Source organism: Brachionichthys hirsutus, chromosome 24, assembly GCF_040956055.1.
Source record: "Brachionichthys hirsutus isolate HB-005 chromosome 24, CSIRO-AGI_Bhir_v1, whole genome shotgun sequence".
Taxonomy (NCBI): Eukaryota; Metazoa; Chordata; class Actinopteri; order Lophiiformes; family Brachionichthyidae; genus Brachionichthys; species Brachionichthys hirsutus.
In genome coordinates, this window is record NC_090920.1 from 1,785,569 (window position 1) to 1,803,754 (window position 18,186).

The 18,186-nt window shown below is 42.5% G+C and overlaps 3 protein-coding genes across 3 annotated transcripts; 1 reads left to right on the forward strand and 2 right to left on the reverse strand.

Annotated features, from left to right (window-relative positions):
- Positions 1-1,174: 1,174 nt before the first annotated feature.
- Positions 1,175-4,432, reverse strand: LOC137912256 (high affinity choline transporter 1-like). Its single transcript, XM_068756605.1, has 8 exons — positions 4,249-4,432; positions 4,059-4,172; positions 3,686-3,841; positions 3,445-3,593; positions 3,231-3,374; positions 2,905-3,058; positions 2,490-2,704; positions 1,175-1,684 (listed from the first exon to the last, which is right to left on the reverse strand). Exons 1-8 carry the CDS (start codon positions 4,430-4,432, stop codon positions 1,175-1,177), a joined length of 1,626 nt encoding a protein of 541 aa, XP_068612706.1.
- Positions 4,433-10,931: 6,499 nt separating this feature from the next.
- Positions 10,932-13,704, reverse strand: LOC137912257 (high-affinity choline transporter 1-like). The gene is made up of 8 exons (XM_068756607.1): positions 13,521-13,704; positions 13,331-13,444; positions 12,958-13,113; positions 12,716-12,864; positions 12,502-12,645; positions 12,175-12,328; positions 11,760-11,974; positions 10,932-11,441 (listed from the first exon to the last, which is right to left on the reverse strand). The coding sequence occupies exons 1-8, from the start codon at positions 13,702-13,704 to the stop codon at positions 10,932-10,934; spliced, it is 1,626 nt and encodes a 541-aa protein (XP_068612708.1).
- A 1,199-nt stretch (positions 13,705-14,903) lies between these two features.
- On the forward strand, positions 14,904-17,881 carry LOC137912258 (high-affinity choline transporter 1-like). Its single transcript, XM_068756608.1, has 8 exons — positions 14,904-15,087; positions 15,164-15,277; positions 15,495-15,650; positions 15,743-15,891; positions 15,962-16,105; positions 16,733-16,886; positions 17,070-17,284; positions 17,372-17,881. The coding sequence occupies exons 1-8, from the start codon at positions 14,904-14,906 to the stop codon at positions 17,879-17,881; spliced, it is 1,626 nt and encodes a 541-aa protein (XP_068612709.1).
- The last annotated feature ends 305 nt before the right edge of the window (positions 17,882-18,186 follow it).

Here is an 18,186-nt window from a genome sequence, read left to right on the forward strand (position 1 = left end):
ACATTTTACTTTGTTTCCTGACCTCATTCTGGATCAGATCGAGAAGACATTTTGCATGATAGTTTATATCGGACCCCTTTATGGCTGTGATTGTTGGTGAGTGACTTGAATGCATATTTTATAAGAAATTTACTTGAAATGAAGACTTTTTCAAAAAACATGAGAAAATCCAGATTTTTTGTGTGTATCCAGACTGGTATCCGGATTGCTCTTAATATTTGATGGGCTCTAAGTGACACGAAGACCATCTTCAAATTTGTCTTCATCAAGGTCCATCCAGCAGTTTTTCTGTAATCCTGCTAGCAAACAAACAAGTGGCGTCAAACTCACAACCTCCTTTGAAACTAAGCAATACCAGCATAACTGCTGGTGGTAATTCAGTAATGAAGGAAAACAACAAAGAAGAAAAAAGGAAGTGAAATTGTTTTTTATTGTGAACATCTGTTTGCATTTATGTCCATTAATTAAATTCCTATCTATTTTGTAAATGCACTGGTTATGTTTGTGAATGTTTAAATCATTAATGGTAGAAAGAAATAGTGAACAGTGACTTTTTGATCTTTTTTATATTAGTGATTAAAATTCTGAAAAAGGAAACAAATATAATGTCAGGACAAAGAGAAAGATCACCATGTAACAATTACAATTACATATCGCCACTTAAACACGATAATGAAAAATCCCTTTTCAAGATAGTGTGATCACTGAAGACAAGCTCGTCGCTATAATACCAAAAAAATTAATTTATTTCCTAGTGACGCCCCTGTGTACACGTATGTGTTTGTGCTGCATTATCAGTGGTGACTCACTCAAACTGGTTCTTAATAATATATTATATGCAAATTATGGGTGGAAGCAAACTCTCACTTTGTAGCCGTTGGACTAACGGCTCACAAATGTAGTGTTGACATAATTAATATTGTAAATGCATGGTTATGTTTGTGAGTGTTTAAATCATTTATGGAAGAAAGAAGTAGTGAAAAGTGACTTTTTGATAGTTTTATATGAGTGATTAAAATTCTGAAAAAGGAAACAAATATAATGTCAAGACAAATAGAAAGATCACCATGTAATAATTACAATTACATATCTCTACTTAAACATGATAATGAAAATCCCTTTTCAAAATAGTGTGATCACTGAAGACAAGCTTGTCGCTATAATACCAAAAAACTTAATTTATTTCCTGCAGCATCGGTTCAGAGACGGTTTCATCTCCCTGAACCTCTGCTGGTGATGCTCGCTGTGTTTTCACCTTGAACACATCCCACCTCTCTGGAAGGATTCCCTTTTGAAACAGAACTGAGAACACGTATGAGAGCGCTAAAATGGAAACCAGAGTAATCAGCATGCAAATGGTCTTGAAAGGCCAGGTCTGGACGTAGACGCCATCCTCTAAAATGCAATGAGGGAAGTGCAGGATCACAGGGAGGCCGATCAGAGGCTTTCCACACAACAGCCTCAACACCACTGCAACCAGGATGCCCGCGGTCGCTCCGTAACCGTTGGAGACATCAGTGAAGAGGACGCAGACCAGTTGGGGAAAACTAACAGCGTAAGTCAGGTCTGAGCTTAGCATCCAGAACACCAAGATTCCACTGCTGAGGTAGGTGAGGGAAGTTCCCACAAGTCCTGCAACTATTATACAGCAACGAATCACCCACTTCAGCTCTTTATCCGATGCCTGTGAAGCAGAGAAGAACATTTTTAGTAAATTGATAGAATAATTTACATATTTCCGTTGATCTAAACTGTTATTGAGAAGAACAGCCCCATCTGGGGGCAGCGATGTTGTTGTGCACTCTGAAGGCATTATGATGTCACGAGGGTCAATGGGAGGAGCCATGACATTTGTCAATAAAAGAGTGCCCCGGAGCTAAAAGGAGGCAGAACAAGAGGGTCTGTGCTGCCGGTAGAAAAACAAACCTAGAGTCTGCCTATTTCATTACTGGTGCGTTTGATTTTTAATAACACGATGATAGAGCCTTAAACTCAAACATGAATATATTCCTTATACATTTTAGATCAAATCATCATCATCAATTGCAGGTGATTTAAATATAAATCCTGAACTAGTGTAATAGATTGGAACTCTTTCGATGTTAAAGGTTGTGGGCGACCCAACTTAAGTCAGGACCTGTCCGAGGTTTCTTCCTATTACGATGCATAATTTTTTTTAAACGTGTATTTATTTATTTATTTATTTATTTATGGTTTATTTGAATATGGACAAATACAAAACATAGACACATGTAGCACAGGTATCCGATGTTTGCATTATAGCGCTAATTAGCGCTAAAGCTAATTCGCAGCACTTGTCCATAGATGGGCTTTCAACATAGACATTCATAAAAACATGGAAAGGAAGGAAAATTTTAAAAAACCCGTCTATGCATGTGTATTGAGATAAATCTCATTATGGTTAGCGTTAGGGCTGTACAGAAACAACTACGAATATAATTTCCATGGTCCTGTTCAACGCAGTGCACCTGACTCCTGATGGTCTGGTAGATGTTGGTGGTGAAGATGGTGGTTGCAGACAGAAGAAGGGAGTCAGCAGATGACATCACTGCAGCAGCAACACCTCCAATGGCAAAGGCAAAAATGAAAGTTGGGGTTGATTGGGAAAGGGTGATGGGCAACGCCATGGCCGATTCTCCACGCTCATATGGAGAGGGGGAGCCGTAGGAAGTGGAATTCCAGTCTGAAATAAAGGAACAATAATTATGAACGGTCTCCAACACCAGAACCAAATGTGTGTTCCCCAAGAATGGCTAATAAATCCATCAGCATGTGTCCACTGGGAAACTCGTGAAACTGATTGTCATCAAATACTTCTTTAGCATTGCATGACTAATTCTTAAATTCACTGCGCCTCCCAATCACACACAAGTAAGTCCCAACCTGTCGAAGCCGCCACGGCTCCAATCAGCATGGATGGGATTGCGGATATGATGACGCCTCCTGCCGCGATGAAGCAGATGAGCCTGGCTGTGGAAGTGGAGGTGGAGGAGAGTGTCCTCTGGTGGAAGTCCTGAAAAGCCAGATTACCCAAGCTCTGAAAAGATTAAGAGCGAATCCCATCAAGACGCTGCCCTTGCATTAACAACAGGTTCAGTTTGCCATGTTTCTTTGTTAATCTTGTGAAAGAGCACAAGTTCAGTGACTGAACCCTTGATATTTATCCTGCAAGAGAAATAATTTAGCAGCAATAGTGTTATTAATCTTACCATCAATAGAAAATTATCAATCCATCTCCCAATCTCATGTGACTCAAGCCGACCGAGCCATGGCGCCTGGTAAGTGTTGTTGACGGCTGTTTCAATGAGGTCAGTATAAATACCAGACGTCAGAACGAACGGGACGCACAACCACTGCAAAGAGAAGAAGCCCAAATGAAGAAGACTGCAGCTGAAACGTTAACATTCGCTTGATGAAACTCACCAGGCTGATAAGTATCAGTGACAGCTGGATGACGTCAGTGTAAGCAACTGAATAAAGACCTCCGAGAACAGTGTAGATGATGGCCACCGCAGCAGAGATCCAGACACAAACGCTGAAGGGCAGACCCAGAACCACCGTCATGGTCGCTCCTGGATCGCTCAAATATAAACAGCACAGAATGAATAAACGATATGAGGAAGTCAGGAAGTGAATGTGCTTTAGTGTCGGTGAATATTTGTACCCAAAGCAGTCAGTAATCCAGGTGTGCAGATAACTTCACTCAGGACAGAAACGATGGCCAGAACTGCAGTCAGTTCTTTCCCATACTTTCTCTCGAATGGATCCATTACACTGATGTAATTCTTCTCCCTCATTGGCTTTGCAAAGAACAACCCGCCTGGACGGATGAAAACGAGTAAAAAGAAAAACACTTGCAGGTCTACAGGTATATTCATTACTTTTATTGACGATACAATCCTTGACGTTTCCTGAAGGCAAAGATCAGAACTATTTTCCTCAACTGTAATTTTGACTGACCAAACTGACATTGTTTTTCATTGGCCAGTGATTCATCCAACTGCAAGGTGCTTTCTTGTATTTCACACAACGCTTACCAACGATGAAGGAAAACGACAATTGCAGAGGAAGAAGAGCCCAGATCAGACCCTTGGTGGGATCGTAAACCGACTCTGCAATCCCAACGACGAAGGCACCGCCAACCCAGGAGGCTGCAACAATGAAAATCCATATAAAAGTCATTAAAAGTTTCAGGATATTATTCAGTCTTTGTGACTTAAAACTCACCGGTCATTGTGAATATTCCCACCATCAAGCCGATGCTCCTGTTGGCCAAAAATGAAATCTCGACCTGCCGACTTTGTGCGTTCTTTCCCATTTTCTTAGACTTCACTGATGTCCAGATGCCGATTCCCAACACAAATATGTAGAAGATGACCATCATTATCAGACCTGCTACGTTGAGAGCCATCGTAAGCCAGCCGGATCCTTAAACCTCTGCGCTCCTTTAGCTGGTGTACACGAATGTGTTCGTACCGCATTGACAGTAGCGACTCACTCAAACTGGTTCTTAGTAATAGATTCTATGCAAAGTATGGGTGGAACCAAACTCTCATTTTGTACCCGCTGGACTGACGGCATTTCCATGATCCTATTTGTGCTAATGCGCTGGACTATTGGAATATCTTAGAGATGTTGGTCACAAAGAATGTGATCCAGAAAAAGACAAAAAGTAAAATAATTAAATTCTACTTACCAATTACAAAATCAGCATCTACTCTTGGTTTCTGTGTTACAATGAATGCCCTGCAATGACCCTGCTGTTAACTTACTGTTACAATATGAGTGCAAATAATGCTGGAACTTTCTTGAAGTGTGACAGCAGTATTTTGAACACCCTCATGCAATACAATAATGATTTGGCAAATAGCTGCATTAGAATAGTCAAAATAAACAGTTATTTTTCAGCGAAGCCTCTGCCAGTGGCACCTTTGGCTCAGTTCCTCCTCTTTTAGTTGTTGGTCTTTGCACATCCAGGGTAGGACGCCTGAGAAGCCTGAAAGACACATAAACGTAAAACACCATGGCAACAAGGACCCAAGTGCGAAGACCAACAACTAAAAGAGGAGGAACTGAGCCAAAGGTGCCACTGGCAGAGGCTTCGCTGAAAAATAACTGTTTATTTTGACTATTCTAATGCAGCTATTTGCCAAATCATTATTGTATTGCTTGAGGGTGTTCAAAATACTGCTGTCACACTTCAAGAAAGTTCCAGCATTATTTGCACTCATATTGTAACAGTAAGTTAACAGCAGGGTCATTGCAGGGCATTCATTGTAACACAGAAACCAAGAGTAGATGCTGATTTTGTAATTGGTAAGTAGAATTTAATTATTTTACTTTTTGTCTTTTTCTGGATCACATTCTTTGTGACCAACATCTCTAAGATATTCCAATAGTCCAGCGCATTATCACAAATAGGATCATGGAAATGCCGTTAGTCCAGCGGGTACAAAATGAGAGTTTGGTTCCACCCATACTTTGCATAGAAGCTATTATTAAGAACCAGTTTGAGTGAGTCGCCACCGCCAATGCGGTACGAACACATACGTGTACACCGGCTAAAGGAGCGCAGAGGTTTAAGGATCCGGCTGGCTTACGATGGCTCTCAACGTAGCAGGTCTGATAATGGTGGTCATCTTCTACATATTTGTGTTGGGAATCGGCATCTGGACATCAGTGAAGTCTATGAAAATGGAAAGTAACGCACAAAGTCGGCAGGTCGAGATTTCATTTTTGGCCAACAGGAGCATCGGCTTGATGGTGGGAATATTCACAATGACCGGTGAGTTTTAAGTCACAAAGACTGAATAATATCCTGAAACTTTTAATGACTTTTATATGGATTTTCATTGTTGCAGCCTCCTGGGTTGGCGGTGCCTTCGTCGTTGGGATTGCAGAGTCGGTTTACGATCCCACCAAGGGTCTGATCTGGGCTCTTCTTCCTCTGCAAGTGTCGTTTTCCTTCATCGTTGGTAAGCGTTGTGTGAAATACAAGAAAGCACCTTGCAGTTGGATGAATCACTGGCCAATGAAAAACAATGTCAGTTTGGTCAGTCAAAATTACAGTTGAGGAAAATAGTTCTGATCTTTGCCTTCAGGAAACGTCAAGGATTGTATCGTCAATAAAAGGAATAAATATACCTGTAGACCTGCAAGTGTTTTTCTTTTTACTCGTTTTCATCCGTCCAGGCGGGTTGTTCTTTGCAAAGCCAATGAGGGAGAAGAATTACATCAGTGTAATGGATCCATTCGAGAGAAAGTATGGGAAAGAACTGACTGCAGTTCTGGCCATCGTTTCTGTCCTGAGTGAAGTTATCTGCACACCTGGATTACTGACTGCTTTGGGTACAAATATTCACCGACACTAAAGCACATTCACTTCCTGACTTCCTCATATCGTTTCTTCATTCTGTGCTGTTTATATTTGACCCATCCAGGAGCGACCATGACGGTGGTTCTGGATCTGCCCTTCAGCGTTTGTGTCTGGATCTCTGCTGCGGTGGCCATCATCTACACTGTTCTCGGAGGTCTTTATTCAGTTGCTTACACTGACGTCATCCAGATGTCACTGATACTTATCAGCCTGGTGAGTTTCATCAAGCGAATGTTAACGTTTCAGCTGCAGTCTTCTTCATTTGGGCTTCTTCTCTTCGCAGTGGTTGTGCGTCCCGTTCGTTCTGACGTCTGGTATTTATACTGACCTCATTGAAACAGCCGTCAACAACACTTACCAGGCGCCATGGCTCGGTCGGCTTGAGTCACATGAGATTGGGAGATGGATTGATAATTTTCTATTGATGGTGAGTGACGGTACTGAAGACGTGTAATGAGTGTTGGCTGCATTTGTTCAACAAAGCTGGATGAGTAATTCAAGAACTTAACTTTCCCAAAATCAAAATCCATGTACACTTCGGACCTGAACTTCATCCGTGTCCATGGGGTAGCGTTGTTGGTGGTCGTGGGGTGCTGGGGGGGGGGGGGGCGCTGCCTTATTGGGCCCAGGGTGACAGCTCTTCCCTTTGGTGGAGGTTTCATGCGTGCCAGATCCACCACACCAGCACCGATCAAAACTCAATACAAGAGTTAACTCCTCCCCGCGGCCACTGAGTCAGTGGAGGTTGACCGTGCTTTTCTCTTATGATCTTCAAATAATGACTCCTGCTTTGATCACAAGATTTCCCATTTTAATCTCTCATTTGGTTCATTCCGTGTTTGCATCGTCATAATAAAGAATATTCTGTGGGGCTTTGAAAATCTGGAAAAATGCGTGAAAACTGTGGCGGTCAATAAGCTGAAATTTATTTTAGAAAGTCCTCTAGAGTCAGGCAACAAGCTGCATTAAAGAGCTTCCAAATTCTGACCCAACATTTCTTGCCTTTGTGTGAGCTTTATCTAAACAAGATGATCTTTCTGCTTTAAAATCTTTTCTTTAGAGTATTGGTAATGTGGCTATTCAGGACTTCCACCAGAGGACACTGTCCTCCACGTCCACGTCAACAGCCAGACTCATCTGCTTTTTAGCAGCAGGATGTGTCATTGTTGCTGGAATTCCACCCATACTGATTGGAGCTGTGGCGGCTTCAACAGGTTGGGAATCTCCCGTGGAGTCCAAAAAAATGTTTTCACAAATATTTGAGCAGCGTTTTGTGTTTTTATATTGCCTTTGAAAGACAGTTTGAAATGTTCTTGAATTTACCGATCAGAAATGTACACTACCGTACCGTCTTTTGATATCATTATTGAACTTGCCCTAATTTCCATGTACTTCAGACTGGAACTCCACCTCCTACGGCTCTCCGTCTCCATATGACCGAGGGGAGGGCGCCATGGTCTTGCCCATCACCGTTCAACATTTTACTCCTAGCTATATGAACTTTTTCATCATCTCAGCTGTTGCCGCTGCTGCAATGTCATCTGCTGACTCTTTACTTTTGTCTGCAACAACTGTCTTCACCACTAACATCTACCAGACCATCAGGAGTCAGGTACAAGACAATGGAGTGTGATCCAAAACTCTTCATCAAACATATTCCACATCCATTTGATGAAGTATTTTGTTCTCTGCTCCACAGGCTTCGGATAAAGAGCTGAAGTGGGTGATTCGTTGCTCTATAATAGTTGCAGGACTTGTGGGAACTTCCCTCACCTACCTGAGAAGTGGAATCTTGGTGTTCTGGATGCTAAGCTCAGATCTGACTTACGCTGTTAGTTTTCCCCAACTGATCTGCGTCCTCTTCACTGATGTCTCCAACGGTTACGGAGCGACCGCAGGCTTCCTGGTTGCGGTGGTGTTGAGGCTGTTGTGTGGAGAGCCTCTGATCGGCCTCCCTGTGATCCTGCACTTCCCTCATTGCATTTTAGAGGATGGCGTCTACGTCCAGACCTGGCCTTTCAAGACCATTTGCATGCTGATTACTCTGGTTTCCATTTTAGCCCTCTCATACGTGTTCTCAGTTCTGTTTCAAAAGGGAATCCTTCCAGAGAGGTGGGATGTGTTCAAGGTGAAAACACAGCGAGCATCACCAGCAGAGGTTCAGGGAGATGAAACCGTCTCTGAACCGATACTGCAGGAAATAAATTAAATGTTTTGGTATTATAGCGACGAGCTTGTCTTCAGTGATCACACTATTTTGAAAAGGGATTTTCATTATCATGTTTAAGTAGCGATATGTAATTGTAATTGTTACATGGTGATCTTTCTCTTTGTCTTGACATTATATTTGTTTCCTTTTTCAGAATTTTAATCACTAATATAAAAAAGATCAAAAAGTCACTGTTCACTGTTTCTTTCTACCATTAATGATTTAAACATTCACAAACATAACCAGTGCATTTACAAAATAGATAGGAATTTAATTAATGGACATAAATGCAAACCGATGTGCACAATAAAAAAACAATTTCACTTCCTTTTTTCTTCTTTGCTGTTTTCCTTCATTTCTGAATTACCACCAGCAGTTATGCTGGTATTGCTTAGTTTCAAAGGAGGTTGTGAGTTTGACGCCACTTGTTTGTTTGCTAGCAGGATTGCAGAAAAACTGCTGGATGGACCTTGATGAAGACAAATTTGAAGATGGTCTTCGTGTCACTTGGAGCCCATCAAATATTAAGAGCAATCCGGATACCAGTCTGGATACACACAAAAAATCTGGATTTTCTCATGTTTTTCAAAAAGTCTTCATTTCAAGTAAATTTCTTATAAAATATGCATTCAAGTCACTCACCAACAATCACAGCCATAAAGGGGTCCGATATGAACTATCATGCAAAATGTCTTCTCGATCTGATCCAGAATGAGGTCAGGAAACAAAGTAAAATGTCAACATTTAAAACAACATTTACCAATTCTTCCTGGATCCTTTGGATTTCCTATTGGACAATATCCCGGAGAGTTTTTCTCAGGATCAAAAATTCTAAAATAAATGTTTAAATGGACAGAATGTGAAGACAAGATAAAACAGCATAGACATGAGCATGCTGTTGTTTGTTGAAATAGGAACACCCTGAATCTGTAATTAGGTTTTGTTTTGCACAAGAGAACACATTTCCAAAAGGGAAGTCTTGTGATGAAAGCAGGAGTCATTATTTGACATCTGCATGGTGCCAGTCATTGTTTGAGCTTCATGCACTTTTAATTTATTTACCCCCTTTTATCCAACCACAATTCCAAGAGTCATACCTAAACACCAGAATCGCAAGAGTCTCAAGAGGAAACTCTGGATTGACAAGGTGTCAGGAGAATCAACGTCACGGGTGTTTGAGCAAACAAAGTGGCGTGGCCGATGTGGAGGGCAGACGCGCTTATGATGAGACCTGCTGCTGATGTCTTTAAAATGATGACACGACAAACGGGCGGTGATGCGTCATCTTGGCACGCCAGAGTGAAAAGGAGATGCGATTCTTTAACACTAGAACCACCAAGACCGTCATTTTGACTGCTTTCAAAATATAACTTGGTTTTAAAAAAAAACTTTGTACCAATGGGATCCTGACTTTTTTTGCACAGCATTTTTATCTCAAATCCGGCATCACGCAAATAAGCAAAGCAAATTGGCATCGCAACAGCAAGAGTGTCTTCAGCTGGCTGGCCGCCCCCTCACAGCATTTTGGAACGTTCGTTATAGTTAATAATTGTCATTGTTAAGGTCTAATTATGACTCCAACCTGTTTTGAAAGCAGGATACGTTGTAAGAAAAGAAAAAAGGACACTTGTGTCAAATGTCACAAGGTGGTGCGTGGGAGCTGCACAGAGGGGGGGGGGGGGGTAGCAGGTTACCTGTGTTCACTGTGAGTGATTGACAGCCTCGCAACAGCAGAGTGTCTTCAGCTGGCTGGCCGCCCCCTCACAGCATTCTGGAACGTTCTTTATAGTTAATAATTACCCTCGCCGAAGCGGAAGCGAGGGTATTGCAATTTGGTGCGTTTGTCTGTCTGTTTGTCTGTCCGAGCGCATAACTCAAAAACTAGTAACCCAATCGACTTGAAATTTTTACACAAGCAAGGTTCTGTCCGTGGCTCGGTCCTCCCCGAGAATGGCGTTGATCCGGATCTGGATCCAGATTCTAGAATTATTTTTACATCTGGAATGAGAGGGAGGGACACGAATGGCATGATGGGAAAAAGAGTCCAGAAGGAGTCTTGTAGTACTATTTTGTCAAAATAGCAAACAGATGCTTGCAGGACAGCGTCCGTCATTTCTGTCAAGGGGAGAGTGTCTCTACACACACACACACACACACACACACATGGCGCGATGACGGCAATAATCTCAGGACAAATAAAAAATATTTTGAATCATGAAGGCTTTATTTTACACTTCTCCCTCATCTTCTTGTCACACCGAGACAAACATCTTACAGATCTGAACTAATACGGCGTGTGTGTTTTTTTTAATACAAAAAAACAACTTAACTCATTTCCTGCAGCATCGGTTCAGAGACGGTTTCATCTCCCTTAACCTCTGCTGGTGATGCTCGCTGTGTTTTCACCTTGAACACATCCCACCTCTCTGGAAGGATTCCCTTTTGAAACAGAACTGAGAACACGTATGAGAGGGCTAAAATGGAAACCAGAGTAATCAGCATGCAAATGGTCTTGAAAGGCCAGGTCTGGACGTAGACGCCATCCTCTAAAATGCAATGAGGGAAGTGCAGGATCACAGGGAGGCCGATCAGAGGCTCTCCACACAACAGCCTCAACACCACTGCAACCAGGAAGCCCGCGGTCGCTCCGTAACCGTTGGAGACATCAGTAAAGAGGGCGCAGACCAGTTGGGGGAATATAATAGTATAATTCAGGTCTGAGCCGAGGATCCAGAACACCAAGATTCCACTTCTCAGGTAGGTGAGGGAAGTTCCCACAAGTCCTGCAACTATTATCGAGCAACGGATCACCCACTTCAGCTCTTTATCCGATGCCTGTGGAGCACAAAACAAAATACTTTAGTAAATAGTCATTAAAGAATTTTAGATTAAATCATCATTATCAATTGCAGGTAATTTAAATATTAATCCTGAACTAGTGTAAGAGATCATAACTCTTTCTGTGTTAAAGGTTGTGGGCTACCCAACTTAAGTCAGGACCTGTCCGAGGTTTCTTCCTATTACGATGCAAGACCAGCATCAAAGAGTTTTTTTTTAAACGTGTATTGAGATAAATCTCATTATGGTTAGCGTTAGGGCTGTACAGAAACAACTACGAATATAATTTCAATGGTCCTGTTCAACGCAGTGCACCTGACTCCTGATGGTCTGGTAGATGTTGGTGGTGAAGATGGTGGTTGCAGAAAGAAGAAAGGAGTCAGCAGATGACATCGCTGCAGCAGCAACACCTCCAATGGCAAGGGCAAAAATGAAAGTTGGGGTTGATTGGGAAAGGGTGATGGGCAACGCCATGGCCGATTCTCCACGCTCATATGGAGAGGGGGAGCCGTAGGAAGTGGAATTCCAGTCTGAAATAAAGGAACAATAATTATGAACGGTCTCCAACACCAGAACCAAATGTGTGTTCCCCAAGAATGGCTAATAAATCCATCAGCATGTGTCCACTGGGAAACTCGTGAAACTGATTGTCATCAAATACTTCTTTAGCATTGCATGACTAATTCTTAAATTCACTGCGCCTCCCAATCACACACAAGTAAGTCCCAACCTGTCGAAGCCGCCACGGCTCCAATCAGCATGGATGGGATTGCGGATATGATGACGCCTCCTGCCGCGATGAAGCAGATGAGCCTGGCTGTGGAAGTGGAGGTGGAGGAGAGTGTCCTCTGGTGGAAGTCCTGAATAGCCAGATTACCCAAGCTCTGAAAAGATTAAGAGCAAATCCCATCAAGACGCTGCCCTTGCATTAACAACAGGTTCAGTTTGCCATGTTTATTTGTTAATCTTGTGAAAGAGCACAAGTTCAGGGACTGAACCCTTGATATTTATCCTGGCAAGAGAAAAAATTTAGCACCAATAGTGTTATTAATCTTACCATCAATAGAAAATGATCAATCCATCTCCCAATCTCATGTGACTCAAGCCGACCGAGCCATGGCGCCTGGTAAGTGTTGTTGACGGCTGTTTCAATGAGGTCAGTATAAATACCAGACGTCAGAACGAACGGGACGCACAACCACTGCGAAGAGAAGAAGCCCAAATGAAGAAGACTGCAGCTGAAACGTTAACATTCGCTTGATGAAACTCACCAGGCTGATAAGTATCAGTGACAGCTGGATGACGTCAGTGTAAGCAACTGAATAAAGACCTCCGAGAACAGTGTAGATGATGGCCACCGCAGCAGAGATCCAGACACAAAAGCTGAAGGGCAGACCCAGAACCACCGTCATGGTCGCTCCTGGATCGCTCAAATATAAACAGCACAGAATGAATAAACGATATGAGGAAGTCAGGAAGTGAATGTTCTTTAGTGTCAGTGAATATTTTGTACCCAAAGCAGTCAATAATGAAGGAATCCAGATAACTTCACTCAGGACAGGAACAATGGACAGAACTGCAGTCAGTTCTTTCCCATACTTTCTCTCGAATGGATCCATTACACTGATGTAATTCTTCTCCCTCATTGGCTTTGCAAAGAACAACCCGCCTGGACGGATGAAAACGAGTAAAAAGAAAAACACTTACAGGTCTACAGGTATATTCATTACTTTTATTGACGATACAATCCTTGACGTTTCCTGAAGGCAAAGATCAGAACTATTTTCCTCAACTGTAATTTTGACTGACCAAACTGACATTGTTTTTCATTGGCCAGTGATTCATCCAACTGCAAGGTGCTTTCTTGTATTTCACACAACGCTTACCAACGATGAAGGAAAACGACACTTGCAGAGGAAGAAGAGCCCAGATCAGACCCTTGGTGGGATCGTAAACCGACTCTGCAATCCCAACGACGAAGGCACCGCCAACCCAGGAGGCTGCAACAATGAAAATCCATATAAAAGTCATTAAAAGTTTCAGGATATTATTCAGTCTTTGTGACTTAAAACTCACCGGTCATTGTGAATATTCCCACCATCAAGCCGATGCTCCTGTTGGCCAAAAATGAAATCTCGACCTGCCGACTTTGTGCGTTCGTTTCCATTTTCTTAGACTTCACTGACGTCCAGACGCCGATTCCCAACACAAATATGTAGAAGATGACCATCATTATCAGACCTGCTACGTTGAGAGCCATCGTAAGCCAGCCGGATCCTTAAACCTCTGCGCTCCTTTAGCTGGTGTACACGAATGTGTTCGTACCGCATTGACAGTGGCGACTCACTCAAACTGGTTCTTAGTAATAGCTTCTATGCAAAGTATGCGTGGAACCAAACTCTCACTTTGTACCCGCTGGACTAACGGCATTTCCATGATCCTATTTGTGCTAATGCGCTGGACTATTGGAATATCTTAGAGATGTTGGTCACGAAGAATGTGATCCAGAAAAAGACAACAAGTAATGGCTAAAAATAATTAAATTCTACTTACCAATTACAAAATCAGCATCTACTCTTGGTTTCTGTGTTACAATGAATGCCCTGCAATGACCCTGCTGTTAACTTACTGTTACAATATGAGTGCAAATAATGCTGGAACTTTCTTGAAGTGTGACAGCAGTATTTTGAATACCCTCATGCAATACAATAATGATTTGGCAAATAGCTGCATTAGAATAGTCAAAATAAACAGTTATTTTTCAGCAAAGCCTCTGCCAGTGGCACCTTTGGCTCAGTTCCTCCTCTTTTAGTTGTTGGTCTTTGCACATCCAGGGTAGGACGCCTGAGAAGCCTGAAAGACACATAAACGTAAAACACCATGGCAACAAGGACCCAAGTGCGAAGACCAACAACTAAAAGAGGAGGAACTGAGCCAAAGGTGCCACTGGCAGAGGCTTCGCTGGAAAATTATTTTGACTATTCTAATGCAGCTATTTGCCAAATCATTATTGTATTGCTTGAGGGTGTTCAAAATACTGCTGTCACACTTCAAGAAAGTTCCAGCATTATTTGCACTCATATTGTAACAGTAAGTTAACAGCAGGGTCGTTGCAGGGCATTCATTGTAACACAGAAACCAAGAGTAGATGCTGATTTTGTAATTGGTAAGTAGAATTTAATTATTTTTAGCCATTACGTTTTGTCTTTTTCTGGATCACATTCTTCGTGACCAACATCTCTAAGATATTCCAATAGTCCAGCGCATTAGCACAAATAGGATCATGGAAATGCCGTTAGTCCAGCGGGTACAAAGTGAGAGTTTGGTTCCACGCATACTTTGCATAGAATCTATTACTAAGAACCAGTTTGAGTGAGTCGCCACTGTCAATGCGACACGAACACATTCGTGTACACCGGCTAAAGGAACGCAGAGGTTTAAGGATCCGGCTGGCTTACGATGGCTCTCAACATAGCAGGTCTGATAATGATGGTCATCTTCTACGCGTTCGTGTTGGGAATCGGCATCTGGACATCAGTGAAGTCTAAGAAAATGGAAACGAACGCACAAAGTCGGCAGGTCGAGATTTCATTTTTGGCCAACAGGAGCATCGGCTTGATGGTGGGAATATTCACAATGACCGGTGAGTTTTAAGTCACGAAGACTGAATAATATCCTGAAACTTTTAATGACTTTTATATGGATTTTCATTGTTGCAGCCACCTGGGTTGGCGGTGCCTTCGTCGTTGGGATCGCAGAGTCGGTTTCCGATCCCACCAAGGGTCTGATCTGGGCTCTTATTCCTCTGCAAGTGTCGTTTTCCTTCATCGTTGGTAAGCGTTGTGTGAAATACAAGAAAGCACCTTGCAGTTGGATGAATCACTGGCCAATGAAAAACAATGTCAGTTTGGTCAGTCAAAATTACAGTTGAGGAAAATAGTTCTGATCTTTGCCTTCAGGAAACGTCAAGGATTGTATCGTCAATAAAAGGAATAAATATACCTGTAGACCTGCAAGTGTTTTTCTTTTTACTCGTTTTCATCCGTCCAGGCGGGTTGTTCTTTGCAAAGCCAATGAGGGAGAAGAATTACATCAGTTTAATGGATCCATTCGAGAGAAAGTATGGGAAAGAACTGACTGCAGTTCTGGCAGTTTTTCAGATCATAAGTGAAGTCATCTGCACACCTGGATTACTCACTGCTTTGGGTACAAATATTCACCGACACTAAAGCACATTCACTTCCTGACTTCCTCATATCGTTTCTTCATTCTGTGCTGTTTATATTTGAGCGATCCAGGAGCGACCATGACGGTGGTTCTGGATCTGCCCTTCAGCGTTTGTGTCTGGATCTCTGCTGCGGTGGCCATCATCTACACTGTTCTCGGAGGTCTTTATTCAGTTGCTTACACTGACGTCATCCAGATGTCACTGATACTTATCAGCCTGGTGAGTTTCATCAAGCGAATGTTAACGTTTCAGCTGCAGTCTTCTTCATTTGGGCTTCTTCTCTTCGCAGTGGTTGTGCGTCCCGTTCGTTCTGACGTCTGGTATTTATACTGACCTCATTGAAACAGCCGTCAACAACACTTACCAGGCGCCATGGCTCGGTCGGCTTGAGTCACATGAGATTGGGAGATGGATTGATAATTTTCTATTGATGGTGAGTGACGGTACTGAAGATGTGTAATGAGTGTTGGCTGCGTTTGTTCAACAAAGCTGGATGAGTAATTCAAGAACTTAACTTTCCCAAAATCAAAATCCATGTACACTTCGGACCTGAACTTCATCCGTGTCCATGGGGTAGCGTTGTTGGTGGTCGTGGGGTGCTGGGGGGGGCGCTGCCTTATCGGGCCCAGGGTGACAGCTCTTCCCTTTGGTGGAGGTTTCATGCGTGCCAGATCCACCACACCAGCACCGATCGAAACTCAATACAAGAGTTAACTCCTCCCCGCGGCCACTGAGTCAGTGGAGGTTGACCGTGCTTTTCTCTTATGATCTTCAAATAATGACTCCTGCTTTGATCACAAGATTTCCCATTTTAATCTCTCATTTGGTTCATTCCGTGTTTGCATCGTCATAATAAAGAATATTCTGTGGGGCTTTGAAAATCTGGAAAAATGCGTGAAAACTGTGGCAGTCAATAAGCTGAAATTTATTTTAGAAAGTCCTCTAGAGTCAGGCAACAAGCTGCATTAAAGAGCTTCCAAATTCTGACCCAACATTTCTTGCCTTTGTGTGAGCTTTATCTAAACAAGATGATCTTTCTGCTTTAAAATCTTTTCTTTAGAGTATTGGTAATGTGGCTATTCAGGACTTCCACCAGAGGACACTGTCCTCCACGTCCACGTCAACAGCCAGACTCATCTGCTTTTTAGCAGCAGGATGTGTCATTGTTGCTGGAATTCCACCCATACTGATTGGAGCTGTGGCGGCTTCAACAGGTTGGGAATCTCCCGTGGAGTCCAAAAAAATGTTTTCACAAATATTTGAGCAGCGTTTTGTGTTTTTATATTGCCTTTGAAAGACAGTTTGAAATGTTCTTGAATTTACCGATCAGAAATGTACACTACCGTACCGTCTTTTGATATCATTATTGAACTTGCCCTAATTTCCATGTACTTCAGACTGGAACTCCACCTCCTACGGCTCTCCGTCTCCATATGACCGAGGGGAGGGCGCCATGGTCTTGCCCATCACCGTTCAACATTTTACTCCTAGCTATATGAACTTTTTCATTATCTCAGCTGTTGCCGCTGCTGCAATGTCATCTGCTGACTCTTTACTTTTGTCTGCAACAACTGTCTTCACCACTAACATCTACCAGACCATCAGGAGTCAGGTACAAGACAATGGAGTGTGATCCAAAACTCTTCATCAAACATATTCCACATCCATTTGATGAAGTATTTTGTTCTCTGCTCCACAGGCTTCGGATAAAGAGCTGAAGTGGGTGATTCGTTGCTCTATAATAGTTGCAGGACTTGTGGGAACTTCCCTCACCTACCTGAGAAGTGGAATCTTGGTGTTCTGGATGCTAAGCTCAGATCTGACTTACGCTGTTAGTTTTCCCCAACTGATCTGCGTCCTCTTCACTGATGTCTCCAACGGTTACGGAGCGACCGCAGGCTTCCTGGTTGCGGTGGTGTTGAGGCTGTTGTGTGGAGAGCCTCTGATCGGCCTCCCTGTGATCCTGCACTTCCCTCATTGCATTTTAGAGGATGGCGTCTACGTCCAGACCTGGCCTTTCAAGACCATTTGCATGCTGATTACTCTGGTTTCCATTTTAGCCCTCTCATACGTGTTCTCAGTTCTGTTTCAAAAGGGAATCCTTCCAGAGAGGTGGGATGTGTTCAAGGTGAAAACACAGCGAGCATCACCAGCAGAGGTTCAGGGAGATGAAACCGTCTCTGAACCGATACTGCAGGAAATAAATTAAATGTTTTGGTATTATAGCGACGAGCTTGTCTTCAGTGATCACACTATTTTGAAAAGGGATTTTCATTATCATGTTTAAGTAGCGATATGTAATTGTAATTGTTACATGGTGATCTTTCTCTTTGTCTTGACATTATATTTGTTTCCTTTTTCAGAATTTTAATCACTAATATAAAAAAGATCAAAAAGTCACTGTTCACTGTTTCTTTCTACCATTAATGATTTAAACACTCACAAACATAACCAGTGCATTTACAAAATAGATAGGAATTTAATTAATGGACATAAATGCAAACAGATGTTCAC